This window comes from Erpetoichthys calabaricus, chromosome 4, assembly GCF_900747795.2.
Source record: "Erpetoichthys calabaricus chromosome 4, fErpCal1.3, whole genome shotgun sequence".
Classification (NCBI taxonomy): Eukaryota; Metazoa; Chordata; class Cladistia; order Polypteriformes; family Polypteridae; genus Erpetoichthys; species Erpetoichthys calabaricus.
The window spans coordinates 309,972,361-309,990,929 of record NC_041397.2 but is presented as its reverse complement, the minus strand read 5'-3'; the positions used below and the strand labels follow the sequence as shown (position 1 = coordinate 309,990,929).

The window sequence follows — 18,569 nt, the reverse complement described above, 5'->3', positions numbered from 1 at the left end:
CTCCACATTCACGTTCTACAATTTGCACCTGACATTCCCCAAGGACATGTATGTGAGGTTAATTGGGGCTCGAGTGAACCTGGTAAGAGACCTTCCAGTGCTGTTTGCCACCTAGTGCCCCAGTGCCACCTTGTTAGGTGAAGATTAACAAGACAATGACAATAAAGCTAATGAAGGGTCTTTTAATCATTTATTCTTACAGCTGAAATGGAGACCTTTGCCCTGATGCAAAATGTTACGGTGACTGTGGCAGAGTTTGTGTTGCACTGCGCAATTGAACCTGACCAGAAGAATCTCACCATCATATCTCTTTTCTTCATCTACTTGGTGACAATGATTGGAAACCTTCTGGTTATCGTGGTCATCACAACAAACCCTCATCTTCACACCCCGATGTTTTTGTACATCTGCTTCTTAGCCATCATCGATGCCGTTAACAGCTCCAATCTCATCCCACGCATGCTGGCCGTCCTGCTCTTCAACTCCTCCGCTGTGCCTTACGGACCCTGTTTGCTGCAGATGTCGGTGGTGTACTTCCTGGGAATCGTGGAGGCTCACCTGTTAGTTGTAATGGCCTGTGACCGCTATGTGGCGGTGGTTTATCCCCTGAGGTATCCGTCGATTGTTACAAGTAAAGTTGTCTGGGTTAGCATCTTCTTGGTGAACATCATTGCTTTGGCCATCCTCACGCCATACCTGGTTTATGTAAGAGAGCTCTCATTCTGTCGTACCAACATTTTACCTTACTGTTTCTGTGACTACTCAACAATGGTTCAAATTTCATGTACCAACGATCCCAAGTATATTGTCATCTTGTCGATCACGACAGGAATACAATCTGTGTACTGTTTGGGTCTGACCGCCTTTTCCTATTTAAGAATTGCCACAGCTGCTCTGAAAATCACTTCCGTCAAAGGGAAGCAGAAGGTCTTCAGTACCCTGCTGACCCACCTGCTGGTGGTGGGTCTCTTCTACATTCCTTTGACAATCTCCTACATCCTGCCTGGAGTCGGGGTGAAGCTGTCAGCTGAAGCTTGCAATACCATGGTAATTGTGGCCATCATGGTTCCTCCCATGATGAATCCCTTAATCTACAGCTTTAGGAACAAGGAAATAAAAGGCAGCATCCGCCGACTGTTCACAGGAAAGAGAACATCTCCACAGACAGATATGGATTAAATAAGGAGATTATGGAAAAGAGAACTCAGTGAAGAAGAAGGAAGAGCATTAAGGTTGGGTGTATCAAAGGAGGAGATCAAGAGGTTTCTTTAAATGCCTTTGGATTGTTAGATAGTTCAAGAACATTGAAGAAAAACATGAAAGCCAACCACACATAAATACACACTGTATCAATATTATAATATTTATAATCTATCTATTAGATAGATAGATAGATAGATAGATAGATAGATAGATAGATAGATAGATAGATAGATAGATAGATAGATGTGAAAGGCACTATGTATCTATCTATTATATAGCACCTTTCACATCTATCTATTATATAGCACCTTTCATATCTATCTATCTATCTATTATATAGCACCTTTCACATCTATCTATTATATAGCACCTTTCACATCTATCTATTATATAGCACCTTTCATATCTATCTGTCTACCTATTATATAGCACCTTTCACATCTATCTATCTATTATATAGCACCTTTCACATCTATCTATCTATCTATCTATTATATAGCACCTTTCACATCTATCTGCACCTTTCATATCTATCTATATTATATAGCACCTTTCGTATCTATTATATAGCACCTTTCACATCTGTCTGTCTATTATATAGCACCTTTCACATCTATCTATTATATAGCACCTTTCACATCTATCTATTTATCTATTATGTAGCACCTTTCACATCTATCTGCACCTTTCATATCTATCTATCTATCTATTATATAGCACCTTTTATATCTATTATATAGCACCTTTCACATCTATCTATCTATCTATCTATCTATCTATCTATCTATCTATCTATCTATCTATCTATCTATCTATTATATAGCACCTTTCATATCTATCTATCTATATCTATTATATAGCACCTTTCGTATCTATCTATCTATCTATCTATCTATCTATCTATCTATCTATCTATCTATCTATCTATCTATCTATCTATTATATAGCACCTTTCACATCTGTCTGTCTATTATATAGCACCTTTCACATCTAACTGCACCTTTCATATCTATCTATATTTATTATATAGCACCTTTCACATCTATCTATCTATTATATAGCACCTTTCATATATATCTATCTATTATTTAGCACCTTTTATATCTATCTATTATATAGCACCTTTCACATCTATCTGCACCTTTCATATCTATCTATATCTATTATATAGCACCTTTCGTATCTATATCTATCTATCTGTTATATAGCACCTTTCAAATCTATCTATTATATAGCACCTTTCACATCTATCTGCACGTTTAATATCTATGTATCTATATCTATTATATAGCACCTTTCGTTTCTATCTATCTATCTATCTATCTATCTATCTATCTATCTATCTATCTATCTATCTATCTATCTATCTATCTATCTATCTATCTATCTATCTATCTATTATATAGCACCTTTCACATCTATCTATCTATTATATAGCACCTTTCATATATATCTATCTATTATTTAGCACCTTTTATATCTATCTATTATATAGCACCTTTCACATCTATCTGCACCTTTCATATCTATCTATATCTATTATATAGCACCTTTCGTATCTATATCTATCTATCTGTTATATAGCACCTTTCAAATCTATCTATTATATAGCACCTTTCACATCTATCTGCACGTTTAATATCTATGTATCTATATCTATTATATAGCACCTTTCGTTTCTATCTATCTATCTATCTATCTATCTATCTATCTATCTATCTATCTATCTATCTATCTATCTATCTATCTATCTATCTATCTATCTATCTATCTATTATATAGCACCTTTCACATCTGTCTGTCTATTATATAGCACCTTTCACATCTATGCACCTTTCATATCTATCTATATCTATTATATAGCACCTTTCACATCTATCTATTATATAGCACCTTTCATATATATCTATTATATAGCACCTTTTATATCTATCTATTATATAGCACCTTTCACATCTATCTGCACCTTTCATATCTATCTATATCTATTATATAGCACCTTTCGTATCTATATCTATCTATCTGTTATATAGCACCTTTCAAATCTATCTATTATATAGCACCTTTCACATCTAACTGCACCTTTCATATCTATCTATCTATCTATCTATCTATCTATCTATCTATCTATCTATCTATCTATCTATCTATCTATCTATCTATCTATCTATCTATCCATCTATTGCTTATAGGGCCTTTTACAAATGATCTACCTACTAATGTAGCAGAATTCTTCAAAGATTCATTTTTTTTTGTACAATTCATTGTTAAAATTGCTTTAAATAGAATATGTTACCATAATATCAAACTAATACGTTTATGTCCCTTTGTACATTCAGAAAATGAGTCACACAAAACTGAACCTTATAAAAATATATTTTCTAACAATTATTTGCATTGAAGTTCAAAGCACACTTTTCCCAGCACACTGACGGCTCCAGGCGGGTATCATTCACTGATTATTTTGAGTTCAAACTGAATCATTACCCGAGAACAACTCAACAATTCTCATTCATTTGATTCAAAAACTGAATTAATACCCATTACCCAAGATTGAGTTGCACAGTCCTTGTTCATTTGATTCACAAACTGAATTATTACCCAAGAACGAGGTTGTACAATTCTAGTTTATTTGATTCATAATCACTCAAGATTATTATCTGATTCTCAACCTGAATCAATACCCCAGAACGAGTCGCACAATTCTACCTCATTTGATGCATAAAGTGAACTAATACCTGCAAGTGAATCACACGATTCTTGCTCATTCGATTCATAAAGTGAATAATCACCCAAGAACAAGTCAACAATTCTCATTCATTTGAATCACAAAGTGAATTAATTACCTGAGAATGAGTCACACAATTCTGGTTTATTTGATTCTCCATCTGATTCATTACCCAAGAACGAGTCGCACGATTCTACTTCATTAGATTTGCACACTGAATCGTTATTATTCAGGTGCATGATTCTTATTCAATATTTCACAAATGAAATTATTCCCCAAAATTGAGTCACACCATTGCACACAGAATCCTTAGCCAAGAATGGGTTTTAATCATTTGATCTGTGAACTGAATTTTTACCCGCGAAAGAGTCATTCACGGATTTGCACACTGACCCATTACTCAATTACATTTTCACTCTGTTTTTATGCTTTGTACTCTCAAAGAGTACAATCTCGTACGCTATGATCTGAGCAGCGTGTACAGTACTGCAGGTTGGCACCCTGCCCTGGTGTTGTTCCCGTTTTGCCCCCAACTCTTGCTGGCATTGGCTACAGCTGCACCCAGGTTACAAAGATGAGCAGATGAATGGATAAATGGATAATTTAACATGTCTAATAATGTACTAATTGTTGTTTGTTGGTGTTGCCGGTGTTCCCAGAAGGAGGTATTTCATGTCGCAGGGCACTCTGGATATTTGCGACAGGATTCACACTGCATGGCTTGATGGCAGCTCTGGTCCAGACCGGGAACTCAGAAGGATGGCTATCAAGGCTCTGATGGGAGTTAAGGTGGGCGTTTGTTAGAGGAATCTGTGAGCAAATGACCCACCATCTATGGCCTAGTGACCCTCAGTCTGCTTACAGAGGAACTGAAACATTACGAACATCCGAGTCTGTTTCTCAGAGAGTCATAGTCAGGGTGGGTGATGGCATGGTCCTAACGGATGACACTGCAGTTGTGACCCGCTGGCCTGGCTACTGTATAGCGCCTTTCACTTCTATGTATCCACGTCTCTAATACGTGGAGTTTTTCCTATTTGCCTTTTGTATATAAAGTTCCTACCATATCTAGACATCTATTATCTATAAAGTTGTTAATGTCTATTCATTATAAAGTGCCTTTCACTTATTTCTATTATATATTGTCCCTTTTATAGGGCTCTCTTTATAGTGTAAGTAGATTTAAAAGTCGATACACATACTGTATATAAAGTTCATTTTGCATATCTTTCTATTCACTGTATAGCGCCTTTCACATCTATATATCCACGTCTCTATTATGTATTGTTTTTCCTATTTGCCTTTTGTATATAAAGTTCCTACCATATCTAGACATCTATTATCTATAAAGTTGTTAATGTCTATTCATTATAAAGTGCCTTTCACTTATTTCTATTATATATTGTCCCTTTTATGCGGCTCTCTTTATAGTGTAAGTAGATGTAAAAGTCGATACAAATACTGTATGTAAAGTTCATTTTGTAAATCCTTCTGTTTACTGTATAGCGCCTTTCACATCTATATATCCACGTCTCTATTATGTGTTGTTTTTCCTATTTGCCTTTTGTATATAAAGTTCCTACCATATCTAGACATCTATTATCTATAAAGTTGTATAAATGTCTATTCATTATAAAGTGCCTTTCACTTATTTCCATCCATCCATCCAGTTTCCAACCCGCTGAATCCGAACACAGAGTCACGGGGGTCTGCTGGAGCCAATCCCAGCCAACACAGGGCACAAGGCAGGGAACCAATCCTGGGCAGGGTGCCAACCCACCGCAGGACACATACAAACACACCCACACACCAAGCACACACTAGGGCCAACTTAGAATCGCCAATCCACCTAACCTGCATGTCTTTGGACTGTGGGAGGAAACCCACGCAGACACGGGGAGAACATGCAAACTCCACGCAGGGAGGACCCGGGAAGCGAACCCAGGTCCCCAGGTCTCCCAACTGCGAGGCAGCAGCGCTACCCACTGCGCCACCGTGCTGCCCCCTTTCACTTATTTCTATTATATATTGTCCCTTTTATAGGACACTCATTATAGTGTAAGTAGACTTAAAAGTGAATACACATATATAAAGTTCATTTTGTATATCTTTCTATTTACTGTATAGCGCCTTTCACTTCTATGTATCCATGTCTCTATTATGTGGTGTTTTTCCTATTTGCCTTTTGTATATAAAATTCCTACCATATCTAGACATCTATTATCTATAAAGTTGTATAAATGTCTATTCATTATAAAGTGCTTTATACTTATTTCTATTATATATTGTCCCTTTTATGTGGCTCTCTTTATAGTGTAAGTAGATTTAAAAGTCGATACACATATATAAAGTTCATTTTGTATATCTTTCTATTTACTGTATAGCGCCTTTCACATCTATATATCCACGTCTCTATTATGTGTTGTTTTTCCTATTTGCCTTTTGTATATAAAGTTCTTACCATATCTAGACATCTATTATCTATAAAGTTGTTAATGTCTATTCATTATAAAGTGCCTTTCACTTATTTCTATTATATATTGTCCCTTTTATGCGGCTCTCTTTATAGTGTAAGTAGATGTAAAAGTCGATACACATACTGTATTAAAGTTCATTTTGTAAATCTTTCTATTTACTGTATAGCGCCTTTCACATCTACGTATCCACGTCTCTATAATGTGTTGTTTTTCCTATTTGCCTTTTGTATATAAAGTTCCAACCATATCTAGACATCTATTATCTATAAAGTTGTATAAATGTCTATTCATTATAAAGTGCTTTATACTTATTTCTATTATATATTGTCCCTTTTATGTGGCCCTCTTTATAGTGTAAGTAGATTTAAAAGTCGATACACATTATAAATGCATTGACACTAGGGGTCACTGTTGCCCCTTTTCACCCCAAAAGACAGATGCAGGACACAGGCTAAAAACACCCAGAAGTTCTTTAATTTCTTCCTTTTTTCTGCACAAGTGCCCACAAGCACCACAGCCACAAATCAAGTAATCACTAAACAGCACAATATAACTCTCTCTCTTTCTTCCACCACACCTCCCAGCAAGCTCTGTCCTCCACCTCCCAACTCTGGCTCCCTTGCTGAGGTCACAGCAGTCCTTCTGTTCTCACCCCCACACGTGATTTGCCGGAACTTCTGGGTCAGACGGAGAATTCAAGTTTTTTCGTCAGTCTGGAAGTACTTCTGGAGATTTCCGGGCTAGAAGGGAAGCACGACTCCCCCCGGTCCTTCCATAGCAACCACGGCCCCCAACAGGGCTGAGATAGCGAACTCCCAAGTCCCAGGATGCCCTGTGGGAATCTGGGACCCCTGCTATACTCCAGAGGAGCTGCCATCTAGCGTCTTGGGGGTGGAACTGTCCAAAAGTAGCTACCTTCCCTGATCCTTTCATTCTTGGGGCGTCCCGGTTGGGCTGAGCTGACGGCCATCCATCACAACATAGAAAAATATACAAAATGAACGTTATATTTACTGTATAGCACCTCTCACATCTATGTATCCACTTCTCCATCACATGGTGTTTTGCGTATGTCCCTTTCATACTGTATATATTGACACGCTTGGGTCACAGACTTGCACAGAAACACAGGAGGTTGTAGAGACAGGAACAAAAACAAAGATGTCTCTTTTTCCAAAAGTTGAATCGTGCTCCTTGACAAGACGGAGATGACAGTTCCGTATCACAATTTAAAAGAATGCAAACATATCTTCCTTGTCAAAGGAGTGTGCAACAGGAGCAGGGAGGGTCAGAGAGAGAGAAAGAAAGGCAAACAATCAATCAAAAATTGACAGGAGCTGTTCAGACTTTTAAGTCTGAGAAGTACCGCGCGATAGATCGGCGGCAAGCAAGGCAGCAATGTGAAGGTAGTCTTTCAGCGTCTTTTTCTTAACCTGAAGGGGTGCGATCAGACCCCCACCTCACTATATATATATATATAGTGCAAATCTCGACATCTGTTATCTACAATGCCTTTGATGTCTACTTATTATAAAGCGACATTCATTTATTTCTATTATATATTGTTCCTTTAGGGTGGCACGGTGGCGCAGTGGTAGCGCTGCTGCCTCGCAGTTAGGAGACCCGGGTTCGCTTCCCGGGTCCTCCCTGTGTGGAGTTTGCATGTTCTCCCCGTGTCTGCGTGGGTTTCCTCCGGGCGCTCCGGTTTCCTCCCACAGTCCAAAGACATGCTGGTTAGGTGGATTGGCGATTCTAAATTGGCCCTGGTGTGTGCTTGGTGTGTGGGTGTGTTTGTGTGTGTCCTGCGGTGGGTTGGCACCCTGCCCGGGATTGGTTCCCTGCCTTGTGCCCTGTGTTGGCTGGGATTGGCTCCAGCAGACCCCCGTGACCCTGTGTTTGGATTCAGCGGGTTGGAAAATGGATGGATGGTTCCTTTAATACAGCTCTCCTTACAGATATACAGCTGTGCTTGAAAGTTTGTGAACCCTTTAGAATTTTCTAGATTTCTGCATAAATAAGACCTAAAACATCATCAGATTGTCACTCAAGTCCTAAAAGTAGATAAAGAGAAACCAGTCAAACAAATGAGACAAACATATTGGTCATTTATTTATTGAGGAAAATGATTGAATATTACATATTAGTGAGTGGCACAGGTATGTGAACCTTTGCTTTCAGTATCTGGTGTGACCCCCCTTTGCAGCAATAACTACAACTAAACGTTTCCGGTGACTGTCCATCAGTCCTGCACACCGGCTTGGAGGAATTTTCGCCCATTCCTCCGTCCAGAACAGCTTCAACTCTGGGATGTTGGTGGGTTTCCTCACATGAACTGCTCGCTTCAGGTCCTTCCACAACATTTCGATTGGACTTTGACTTGGCCATTCCAGAACATGAACCTTTCTTTGGTAGGACGACTTGTGTGCTTAGGGTCGTTGTCTTGCTGCATGACCCACCTTCTCTTGAGATTCAGTTCATGGACAGATGTCCTGACATTTTCCTTTAGAATCCTCTGATCTAATTCAGAATTCATTGTTCCATCAATGAAGGGAAGCCGTCCTGGCCCAGATGCAGCAAAACAGGCCCAAACCCTGATACTACCACCACCACCACCATGTGTCACAGATGGGATAAGGTTCTTATGCTGGAATGCAGTGTTTTCCTTTCTCCAAACACAACGCTTTTCATTTAAACCAAAAACTTCTATTTTGGTCTCCTCCGTCCACAAAACCTTCTTCCAGTAGCCTTCTGGTTTGTCCATGTGATCTTTAGCAAACTGCAGACAAGCAGCCATGTTTTTTTGGAGAGCAGTGGCTTTCTCCTTGCAACCCTGCCATGCACACCATTGTTGTTGAGTGTTCTCCTGATGGTGGACTCGTGAACATGAACATTAGCCAATGTGAGAGAGGCCTTCAGTTGCTTAGAAGTTACCCTGGGGTCCTTTGTGACTTCGCCGACTATTACACGCCTTGCTCTTGGAGTGATCTTTGTTGGTCGACCACTCCTGGGGAGGGTAACAATGCTCTTGAATTTCCTCCATTTGTACACAGTCTGTCGGACTGTGGATTGGTGGAGTCCAAACTCTTCAGAGATGGTTTTGTAATCTTTTCCAGCCTGATGAGCATCAACAATTCTCTTTGTGAGGTCCTCAGAAATCTCCTCTGTTTGTGCCATGATATACTTCCACAAACACGTGTTGTGAAGAGCAGACTTTGATAGATCAAAACTCAGGGTGCCCACTCACACCTGATTGTCATCCCATTGATTGAAAACACCGGGCTTGAATTTCACCTTCAAACTAACTGCTAATTCTAGAGGTTCACATACTAATGCCACTCACAAAAGTGTAATATTTGGGTCTTGGTTTCGTCCGTTTATAGGAGATGGACGTCTGAAGCAGAGCTCCGCTAGCAGCGGCTTTATTTTCCCACGTATTTCATATTATTTAGAGGTATCCTGTATTTAACCCGACCAAGGAACTTCCACTACAATATACAAGCATGAGTAACAAGAAGAAAAGTCAGAAAGAACCGGAAAAAGAAACTTAAAGCTGCATCGAAGTCCGGACAGACTTCCGGCCTGAGTGCAAGTGTAAGGTATGGCATCACGGAGACTGACCTGGAACAGGCAGAAGAGTGCGCAGAATTCCTGGGGCCCCGCTCCATTGTATCGTCTCCAGTCGAGAGTGAAAATGGGAGCGAAGGCGCAAGTGATACAGGTCGCGAGGGATCGCCGATTTCTGAGGATCATTCGAGACTAGAAAGGGCTCTGCAGGACGTGCGCTCATCTACTCATCGCGAGCCTGTAACAGGAGCTGCATTTTCACTTGCGGAGCACGAAAGCAGAAGCGAACTGTCCGAACTGAAAGAGATGATCGCTACACAGATAGCTACACAGAAAGAGATGAACACTACACTGGCCACTGCCATGGTTACGGCCATGAATGAGCTTAAGAAAGATAACACAAATGATCTTAAGAAGGTGGCCACTGAGCTCAAGAAGGATAACAAGATAAGGAAACGCGTCTATTTGAACGTTTCGACGTGAACTTTAAAGGCATGTTGGAGAAATTAGTGGAACACATTGAAGAAACTAACTCCAAACTGAAAAGGCTTGATGATCATAATTAATGACGTTTCAGATCAGCTGGAAGACGTTAAGCAGGGACTCACGGCTCGAGTGGAAACAGCGGAACAAATGGCATCTAACGCCGATGAAAAGCCACAGCTGCGAACTCGGAATACAAAAAACTTGGAGACAGACTTGCAGCCCTGGAGGATGGGTGCAGAAGAAATAATATAAGAATTGAGTGTATACCTGAGAAACGAGAAAGCTCAAGCCCAGTGAAATTTGCAGTAGAATTACTGTCTAAAATAATTGGAGATGACTTTAAACTCGACAATGAGATAGCCACGGCTTATCGCACAAAGATACCAAGCGCCTTTAAATCTAGGTCTTTTATTGTCCGCTTCGAACGACTAAGATGTAAGCTTGATGTGATGGCACTTCTCAGACACAAGGAAGAGATTATATTCGAAAATAATCTTATTCGTATTTTTCCCGACTTCTCACCATCAACAGCTGCAAAACGCAGATCCTACAACGACATTAAAAGGATGCTACGGGAAGCCGATATCAAATACAGCCTCTTGTATCCTGCCAAACTGAAAGTGGAAGTTCAAGATGGACATTATATCTTCTTCAGCAAAGAAGAAGCTGAAAAAGAATTAAAGAAGCTGTTTCCGACACTTTTTTGAAAGTTAATTAAAATTAAAGAACCGTATTCTATCAAGGCACGGGAAAGACCTATGATCTGATCGCTGGATCCATGTTTAAAGAGACTGGTATTATAATTATACATCTTATTTTCTTTTTTTCTTTTTGTTTTTATCTGGACTTTATATGTTATATGTTTATGTTTTAATCAGAGTTATAGAGTTATAGACGTGAGTGTGAAAATGTGGAAGTGATTAAAGTAGGATTTTTTATTTATTTATTTTTTTTTTCCTTTTTTTTTTTTTTTATTTATTTATTTTATTTTACTATACCTTAAAGTAGACTGTTTAACTTCATACCCTTGGTTTAATGCTTGTTCTACTATTTATATAATTACCATTATACTATTACAGTAGGAATTACCAGGTTTATCCTGGACTAGTTTTTAAAATCACTCCCAGGGTTGTTTTTTTTTTTTTTTTTTTTAAATCTTAATATCTTAACTTAAAAGCGCTGAAGATTATTTCAAGCTTAAATATTGTTAATGAAAACATTTTCGGCAGATAGTATTAAGGATTTAACTGTAAAAGATATCTCTGTTTTAATTCTGTAACGCCGCTGCAGGGTGGGGTTTGTTTTGTTTTGGACGTGCTTTGTCTCTTCGTATGTCAGAGGACCGGGACATCGCGAAGTGGGATCTAGCCTCATGTGGGGAGGCAAAATGGGGGGGGGGGGGGGGGGGGGATAAAGGGGGGAGAGAAGGAGAGCAGGTTATATTTAATCTATTCTTGTAATCCTTATAATTATAAATATCAATGCAACAACAGGCTAACATGCAACAACTCCTGGGGAATCTTGAAACTAAGATTAAAACTGCCATATTACCAATTAAAACTATAAAATGACATTAAAAACTCAGAATCAATGTCTCCATGATGGGACAGTTAACTTTGTGAGCTGGAATGTTAAAGACCTGAATCACAAATTAAAGAGAAAGAAAGTATGCTCTCACCTAACAGGCTTAAACGCTAAAATAGTATTTTTACAGGAGACCCACTTACTAACCAAGGATCAGTTCAGATTACAAAAAGACTGGACTGGCCAAATGTTCCATTCTAGCTTTATAAAGAAAACTAGAGGGGTGGAATTCTCATACATAGAACAGTTCCATTTGTAGCATCAGAGGTAGTGTCGGACCCTGAAGGGAGATATGTGATGGTCATGGGCAACTTATATAACAGTAAAATGATTTTGATAAATGTTTATGCACCCAATGTTGATGATAAGGAATTCATGCAAAATCTATTTGCATCCATTCCCAATGTGAACACTCATAAAATTATAATGGCTGGGGACTTTAATTGTGTTTTAAATCCACTCTTAGATAGGACTCCCGTGACAGGGGGGACGACATCTAATACTGCAAAGATAATTACACAGTTTTTAAATGATCACAACTTATCAGACCCCTGGAGGTTTCTTAACCCAAACTCAAGAACATATTCGTTCTACTCACCAGTGCATTATAGCTACTCAAGAATTGATTATTTTTTTTATAGATAATAATTTCCTGCCTACAATTAAATCATGCAAATATGACACAATTGTTATCTCTGACCATGCCCCTCTAGTCTTGGAGCTAAAATCATTAAGCCCCTCACACTCACCTCGCAGATGGCGCTTTAACCCTCTTTTATTGGCAGACGAGAACTGCACAGAATTTATATCCAAACAAATCAGCTTCTTCCTAGAGACAAACACGTCTACAGAGGTTTCTGCAGGAACACTCTGGGAAACTCTAAAGGCCTTCTTAAGAGGCCAGATTATTTCATATCTTTCCCATAGAAATAAATTAGAAACCAAGAAAGTGTCAGAGCTAAGAAATGAAATTACTAGAATAGATGAAGAACAAGCCAGGCGTCCAAGTGAAGCTCTTCACAGGAAAAGGCAGGCCCTGCATACAGAACTTAACACCTTAACAACTAAAGAAACTGAACAACTTATTTATAAGTCTAGACAGCATTACTATGAACACGGAGAAAAAGCTAATAAGCTTTTAGCTCAACAAATTCATAAACAAGAAGTTCACAATGCAATACCAGTAATCACCAACAAGAATGGAGAAGAAATCATCGACCATAATAAAATAATGCACACATTTAGAGATTACTATAAGTCTTTATATTCCACTGAGCCCAAAGAAGACAACACGCAATCTAATGCATTTCTGGATAATTCACAAATACCACAAATAGATGCTTTAAGTGCTGAGGAACTAGATAAACCTCTAACGCTAACAGAATTACTAGACGCTATAAAGTCACTACAAAGCGGGAAATCATCAGGCCCTGATGGTTACCCCGTAGAGTTTTATAAGAAATTCTCCACTCAGCTAGCTCCACTCTTATTGGTAACATTTACAGAAGCTAAAGACCACCAAATACTACCTCAAACATTTCGACAAGCATTAATCACCGTCTTTCCTAAACAAAATAAGGACTTGTTACAATGTGCATCATATAGACCAATTTCACTCCTGAATAATGATGTTAAGATACTCTCAAAAATCCTAGCTAGAAGGATGGAGAAAGTGCTGCCCTCGGTAATATCACAAGATCAAACTGGATTTATTAAAGGCCGACATCTATCTTCAAATCTCCGACGCTTGTTTAATGTTATATATTCACCAGCAAATTCAAACATCCCAGAGATATTACTATCATTAGACGCAGAAAAGGCATTTGACATGATCGAATGGAATTACCTTTTCACTGCATTGGAGAAATTTGGGTTAGGCCCGAATATTTGTGCTTGGATTAAACTACTGTATACCAGTCCAGAAGCTTCAGTTTGTATTAATAAAATTTGCTCAGACTACTTTAAACTAGAACGTGGTACCAGACAAGGATGTCCCTTGTCGCCACTGTTGTTTGCAATCGCTATTGAACCACTGGCGGTTCACTGCCGAAATTCTTATCAGATAAAGGGGATTGTCAGAGAAGGACTGGAACAGAAAATTTCTCTATATGCAGATGATATGGTCTTATATATATCGGACCCAGAAAACACTGTCCCTGCTGTTTTAACAGCACTAACAGAATTTCAAAAGATATCTGGTCTTAGAATTAATCTGAATAAAAGTATACTCTTTCCAGTGAACTCACAAGCATATAATATCAAATTAGACACCCTACCTTTTACCATAGCAGATCAGTTTAAATACCTAGGGGTAAATATCACAAGTAAACATAAAGCTCTTTATCAACAAAATTTTGGCGTCTGTATGGAAAAAAATTAAGCAAGACTTGCATAGATGGTCAACCCTTCATCTCACTCTAGCCGGAAGAATTAACATTGTTAAGATGAATATCCTTCCTAAACTTCTCTTTTTATTTCAAAACATTTCAATATATATCAATAAATCATTTTTTAAACAGTTAGATTCAATAATAACCTCATTCATTTGGAACTCAAAACACCCACGTATCCGAAGAGCGACCCTACAAAGACCTCAGGCAGAAGGTGGCATGGCTTTACCTAATTTTCAGTTTTATTACTGGGCAGCAAACATACAAGCCATAAAAACCTGGACACAAATAAATGCACATACCCAGGCTTGGTCTGCAATAGAAGTAAAATCCTGTAGTACTTCTTTATATTCCCTGCTCTGCTCTCCAATAAATGAAAGTTATCGCAAATATACTAATAACCCAATTGTGCTTTACTCACTCAGAATATGGAACCAAATTAGGAAGCATTTTAAAATGGAAAATCTTTTATCAGTGGCACCTCTGCAAGGGAACCACCTCTTTCAACCTTCGCAAGTATATCCAGTTTTTAATACCTGGAAAAGTTTTGGGATTAAAATGCTCAGAGATCTTTATATAGACAACATATTTACATCTTTTGAACAATTACGTTCAAAATTTAACCTCCCAGCTACACATTTCTTTTACTATCTTCAAATTAGAAATTTTGTTAAACAGAAATTGCCCGATTTCCCCCACCTTGCACCCTCCGCAATGCTGGAAAAAATACTGCTCAATTCCGAGGAAACAAACACTATTTCCGCAATATATAAAATCTTATTAGAGTCCCTACCTTTCAAAAATCCAAGAGGACATTGGGAAGAAGATCTCTTAATCAATATATCAGAAAAGGAGTGGAAGGTAGCAAAGCAGAGAATTCACTCGAGTTCTATATGCGCAAAGCATAGAATTATTCAACTAAAAATTATATATCGAGCTCATCTGTCTCGCTTAAAACTGTCCAAAATGTTTCCAGGCCAGGATCCGACCTGCGAGCGCTGCAACCAAGCTCCTGCCTCACTGGGTCACATGTTCTGGGCCTGCACCAAACTAACATCATTTTGGACAAAAATTTTTAAGTGCCTCTCAGACAGCCTTAGTATCACAATCCCTCCTAACCCACTAACAGCTGTGTTTGGTGTCCTTCCAGATGGACTGGAATTGGAGAAGGACAAGCAAACGGTGATTGCATTCACTACACTCTTGGCACGCAGACTTATTTTGTTAAATTGGAAGAATCCTAATTCTCCTCTTATAAGTCAGTGGGAAACCGATGTTTTATATTATTTGAAATTGGAAAAAATCAAATCTTCAGTTAGAGGATCTGTACAAAATTTTTTCAAAACTTGGCAGGATTTAATCAATATTATTTTAGAATAAGAGAATTAACTATTATTGCATTTAACTCCCTTCTCCATCTCTTATTTATATAGATATTTACTTCTCCCCTTCTTTTGTCTAATGTTGCCTTATTAAAAAGCTTAAAGAAATTTTCCTTTAGCTAAGCTCTCCTTCTCAGGGGTGGGGTTTGATTTGTTTTTAAATTTGTTGGATTATAAATTGATCTGTTTGTATGGAATGATTACAATGAAAATTAATAAAATAAAAATATTAAAAAAAAAAAAAGTGTAATATTTGATCATTTTACTTAATAAATAAATGACTAAGTGTAACATTTTTGCCTCATTTGTTTAACTGGTTTCTCTTTATCTACTTTTAGGACTTGAGTGAAAATCTGATGATGTTTTAGGTCATATTTATGCAGAAATCCAGAAAATTCTAAAGCATTCACAAACTTTCAAGCACAACTGTATGTAAATTTAAATATAGTGCCACACACGTGTGAGTAGGAGTCAACTAAAGGGCCTGAATAATGGCACTTCCACGTCCGACCAGGGGTTGGCGGGGTGCACTTAACTGTCTTTTTCGATCCCTTGAAAACCGTTCTCGGGAAATCCCGCAGGGTTCCGGTGCCTTTGATGACGTTACTTCCGGTTCCGGCACCTTCCAGCATCACAAACATTCACAGTAATGTATTTTATTATGTTTATCAGTCGCCATCTGTTGGAATGACAAATGCAATGTATTTTATCACTACATGCATTACATTCCAACAGGGGGTGCACTGCACGCATTCATTACTAGGGTTCATCCCGAGGTAATTACGATATAAGCAGGAATGCAGATGGCAAAAAGTTAAAAAAAGCAAACACAATCCAATTAGACCTGAAAGTCAATGTCCTTGTGGATTTGACATCAAAATGTCACAAGAGGGAATATGGAGAATCATATCTAAGGAGAAAAAAAAATGATTTCCATCTGGAATAAAAAGGAAGACGGTGCCTTCCCTCCAAGATCTTTAGAGACCATCACACGATGAAGAAAGTTGTAGCAACGGAAGCAAATCGCAGAGCTGTGGCATTGTGACTGCAGATTTCTTTAAGGAAGAAGAGCAAAGAAGAAGGGCACAGCTGCAAATAATCAGGACAGGTAAGGACTTTAATGTACCAATTAGCAAAAAGAACAGAAATGGCAGGATTAGCTTGTAAGACTGGGCTGAAGGATCACTGATCCACTTACAAACTTTGGATTGGAATTTGCCTGGAGCTAAAAATGCATCCATTTTTTGAATTTTTATTTGCATTCAAATCTAGAAGAATATCAAATTGTCAGGGTAAACACCCTTACAAAAATGATTTATATTGCAATAAACCAAAAAAAAAAAAAGTGAACATACAGTATCTTTCAATCTAATGTAACATACAAGGAGTTTAAAAATAGATATTTAAGATTCATTTTGAAAAGAAACATATATTTTCCTTTTAAGGTGTTTGGAGGTCCTGACTTTCAATAATTGTGTAGATATAGACGAGCCCATAGTACCCCCAGATGTTTCTTTTCAGCTGAATTCCAATTTATTTTCATCTAACAACTATAAAAATAACACGAAAAAGACGCGACGGCCGTGACTAACAGTGGGCAACAGTAGCGCACACTCCAGGCTCGTCACCCTTTGTCACTACCTTGTGCCTGCGTGTGCTCGTGTCACTAAACGTAACCAGGCGCCTGCACAGGAAACTCGGAAGAAAGATTTCAAAAGCAGAGGAGACCACCCAGTGCACTCATCGCTCGCTGGTTTAGCTAATTGCTAAGCTCTCGTCCAGATGCTTCTTCAGGTGGTCTCGGTAGTTTCTTCCAGATTCCAACCACAACACCACCATTTATTTCTATTGCACATTTCAAACACAGGAACTTTACAAGTAGCTACATGCAAATTAAACAAATTCAAATTAGGTAAGAATAATAATGCATAAATAGTATACAAAAAAAAATAATGCACACATTCATAAGATGGATATATAATTAAGAGAATTAGATTTCTTAAATATGGAATGGGTTTTATTAAATCAGTAAATGGCAGTTGCATTTGTCATACCAGCAAGTGGCACATCACAAGCATTCTGAGTAATAAAATATCAACTTTGTTTTTTTGGATCTCATCGCAAGTGGCATATAACCAAGACATAATGCATTACGTTTGTCATACCAGCAGATGGCACATCACATACGTTTGTAGTAATAAAATGTATTGCATTTGTCATTCCAACAATTGGTACATCACAGACATTAACACTGCTTTTATGAATCCCATACCAAACGGCATATAACAGACATATGTATTGCGTTTGTCATACCAGCAGATGGCAAACATTGTGAGTAATAAAATGTATTGCATTTGTCGTTCCAACAGATGGTACATCACAGACATTAACACTTCTTTTATGAATCCCATCCGGTTTTGCAGCAGCTTCATTGGCTCCCGATCAAGTTTCGTACTGATTTTAAGACTCTGCTATTAACATTTAAGGCCATCCATAACCTCGCCCCTCCATATCTGTCTGACCTTCTTCATGTTGCCATTCCCTCCCGTAACCTTAGATCCTCTTCCTCCACCCATCAGACCGTCCCTCCCACCCGTCTAACCACCATGGGGAGCAGAGCTTTCAGCCGTTCTGCTCCCAAGCCCTGGAATTCATTACCAGCGGAGCTCCGAAACATCAAATCATATTCATTTTTTAAACGCATCTGTTTAAAATGGCTTTTTCTTTATCCTTCTGATTATAGTGGTTTTGTTTG

General features: G+C 38.3%; 2 protein-coding genes across 2 annotated transcripts in view; one reads left to right on the top strand and one right to left on the bottom strand.

Moving 5' to 3' along the window:
* The window catches only part of dnajc28 (DnaJ (Hsp40) homolog, subfamily C, member 28), a 1,235,492-nt gene that overhangs the window by 785,941 nt on the left and 430,982 nt on the right, over window positions 1-18,569 (bottom strand). The window lies entirely within an intron of this gene.
* Window positions 208-1,179, top strand: LOC114641346 (olfactory receptor 1M1-like). Its single transcript, XM_028790409.1, has one exon. The coding sequence runs from the start codon at window positions 208-210 to the stop codon at window positions 1,177-1,179; it is 972 nt and encodes a 323-aa protein (XP_028646242.1).

Excerpts from the sequence above, each read along its gene's own strand:
- LOC114641346 (XM_028790409.1), top strand. The coding sequence starts at position 208 with ATGGAGACCTTTGCCCTGATGCAAAATGTTACGGTGACTGTGGCAGAG.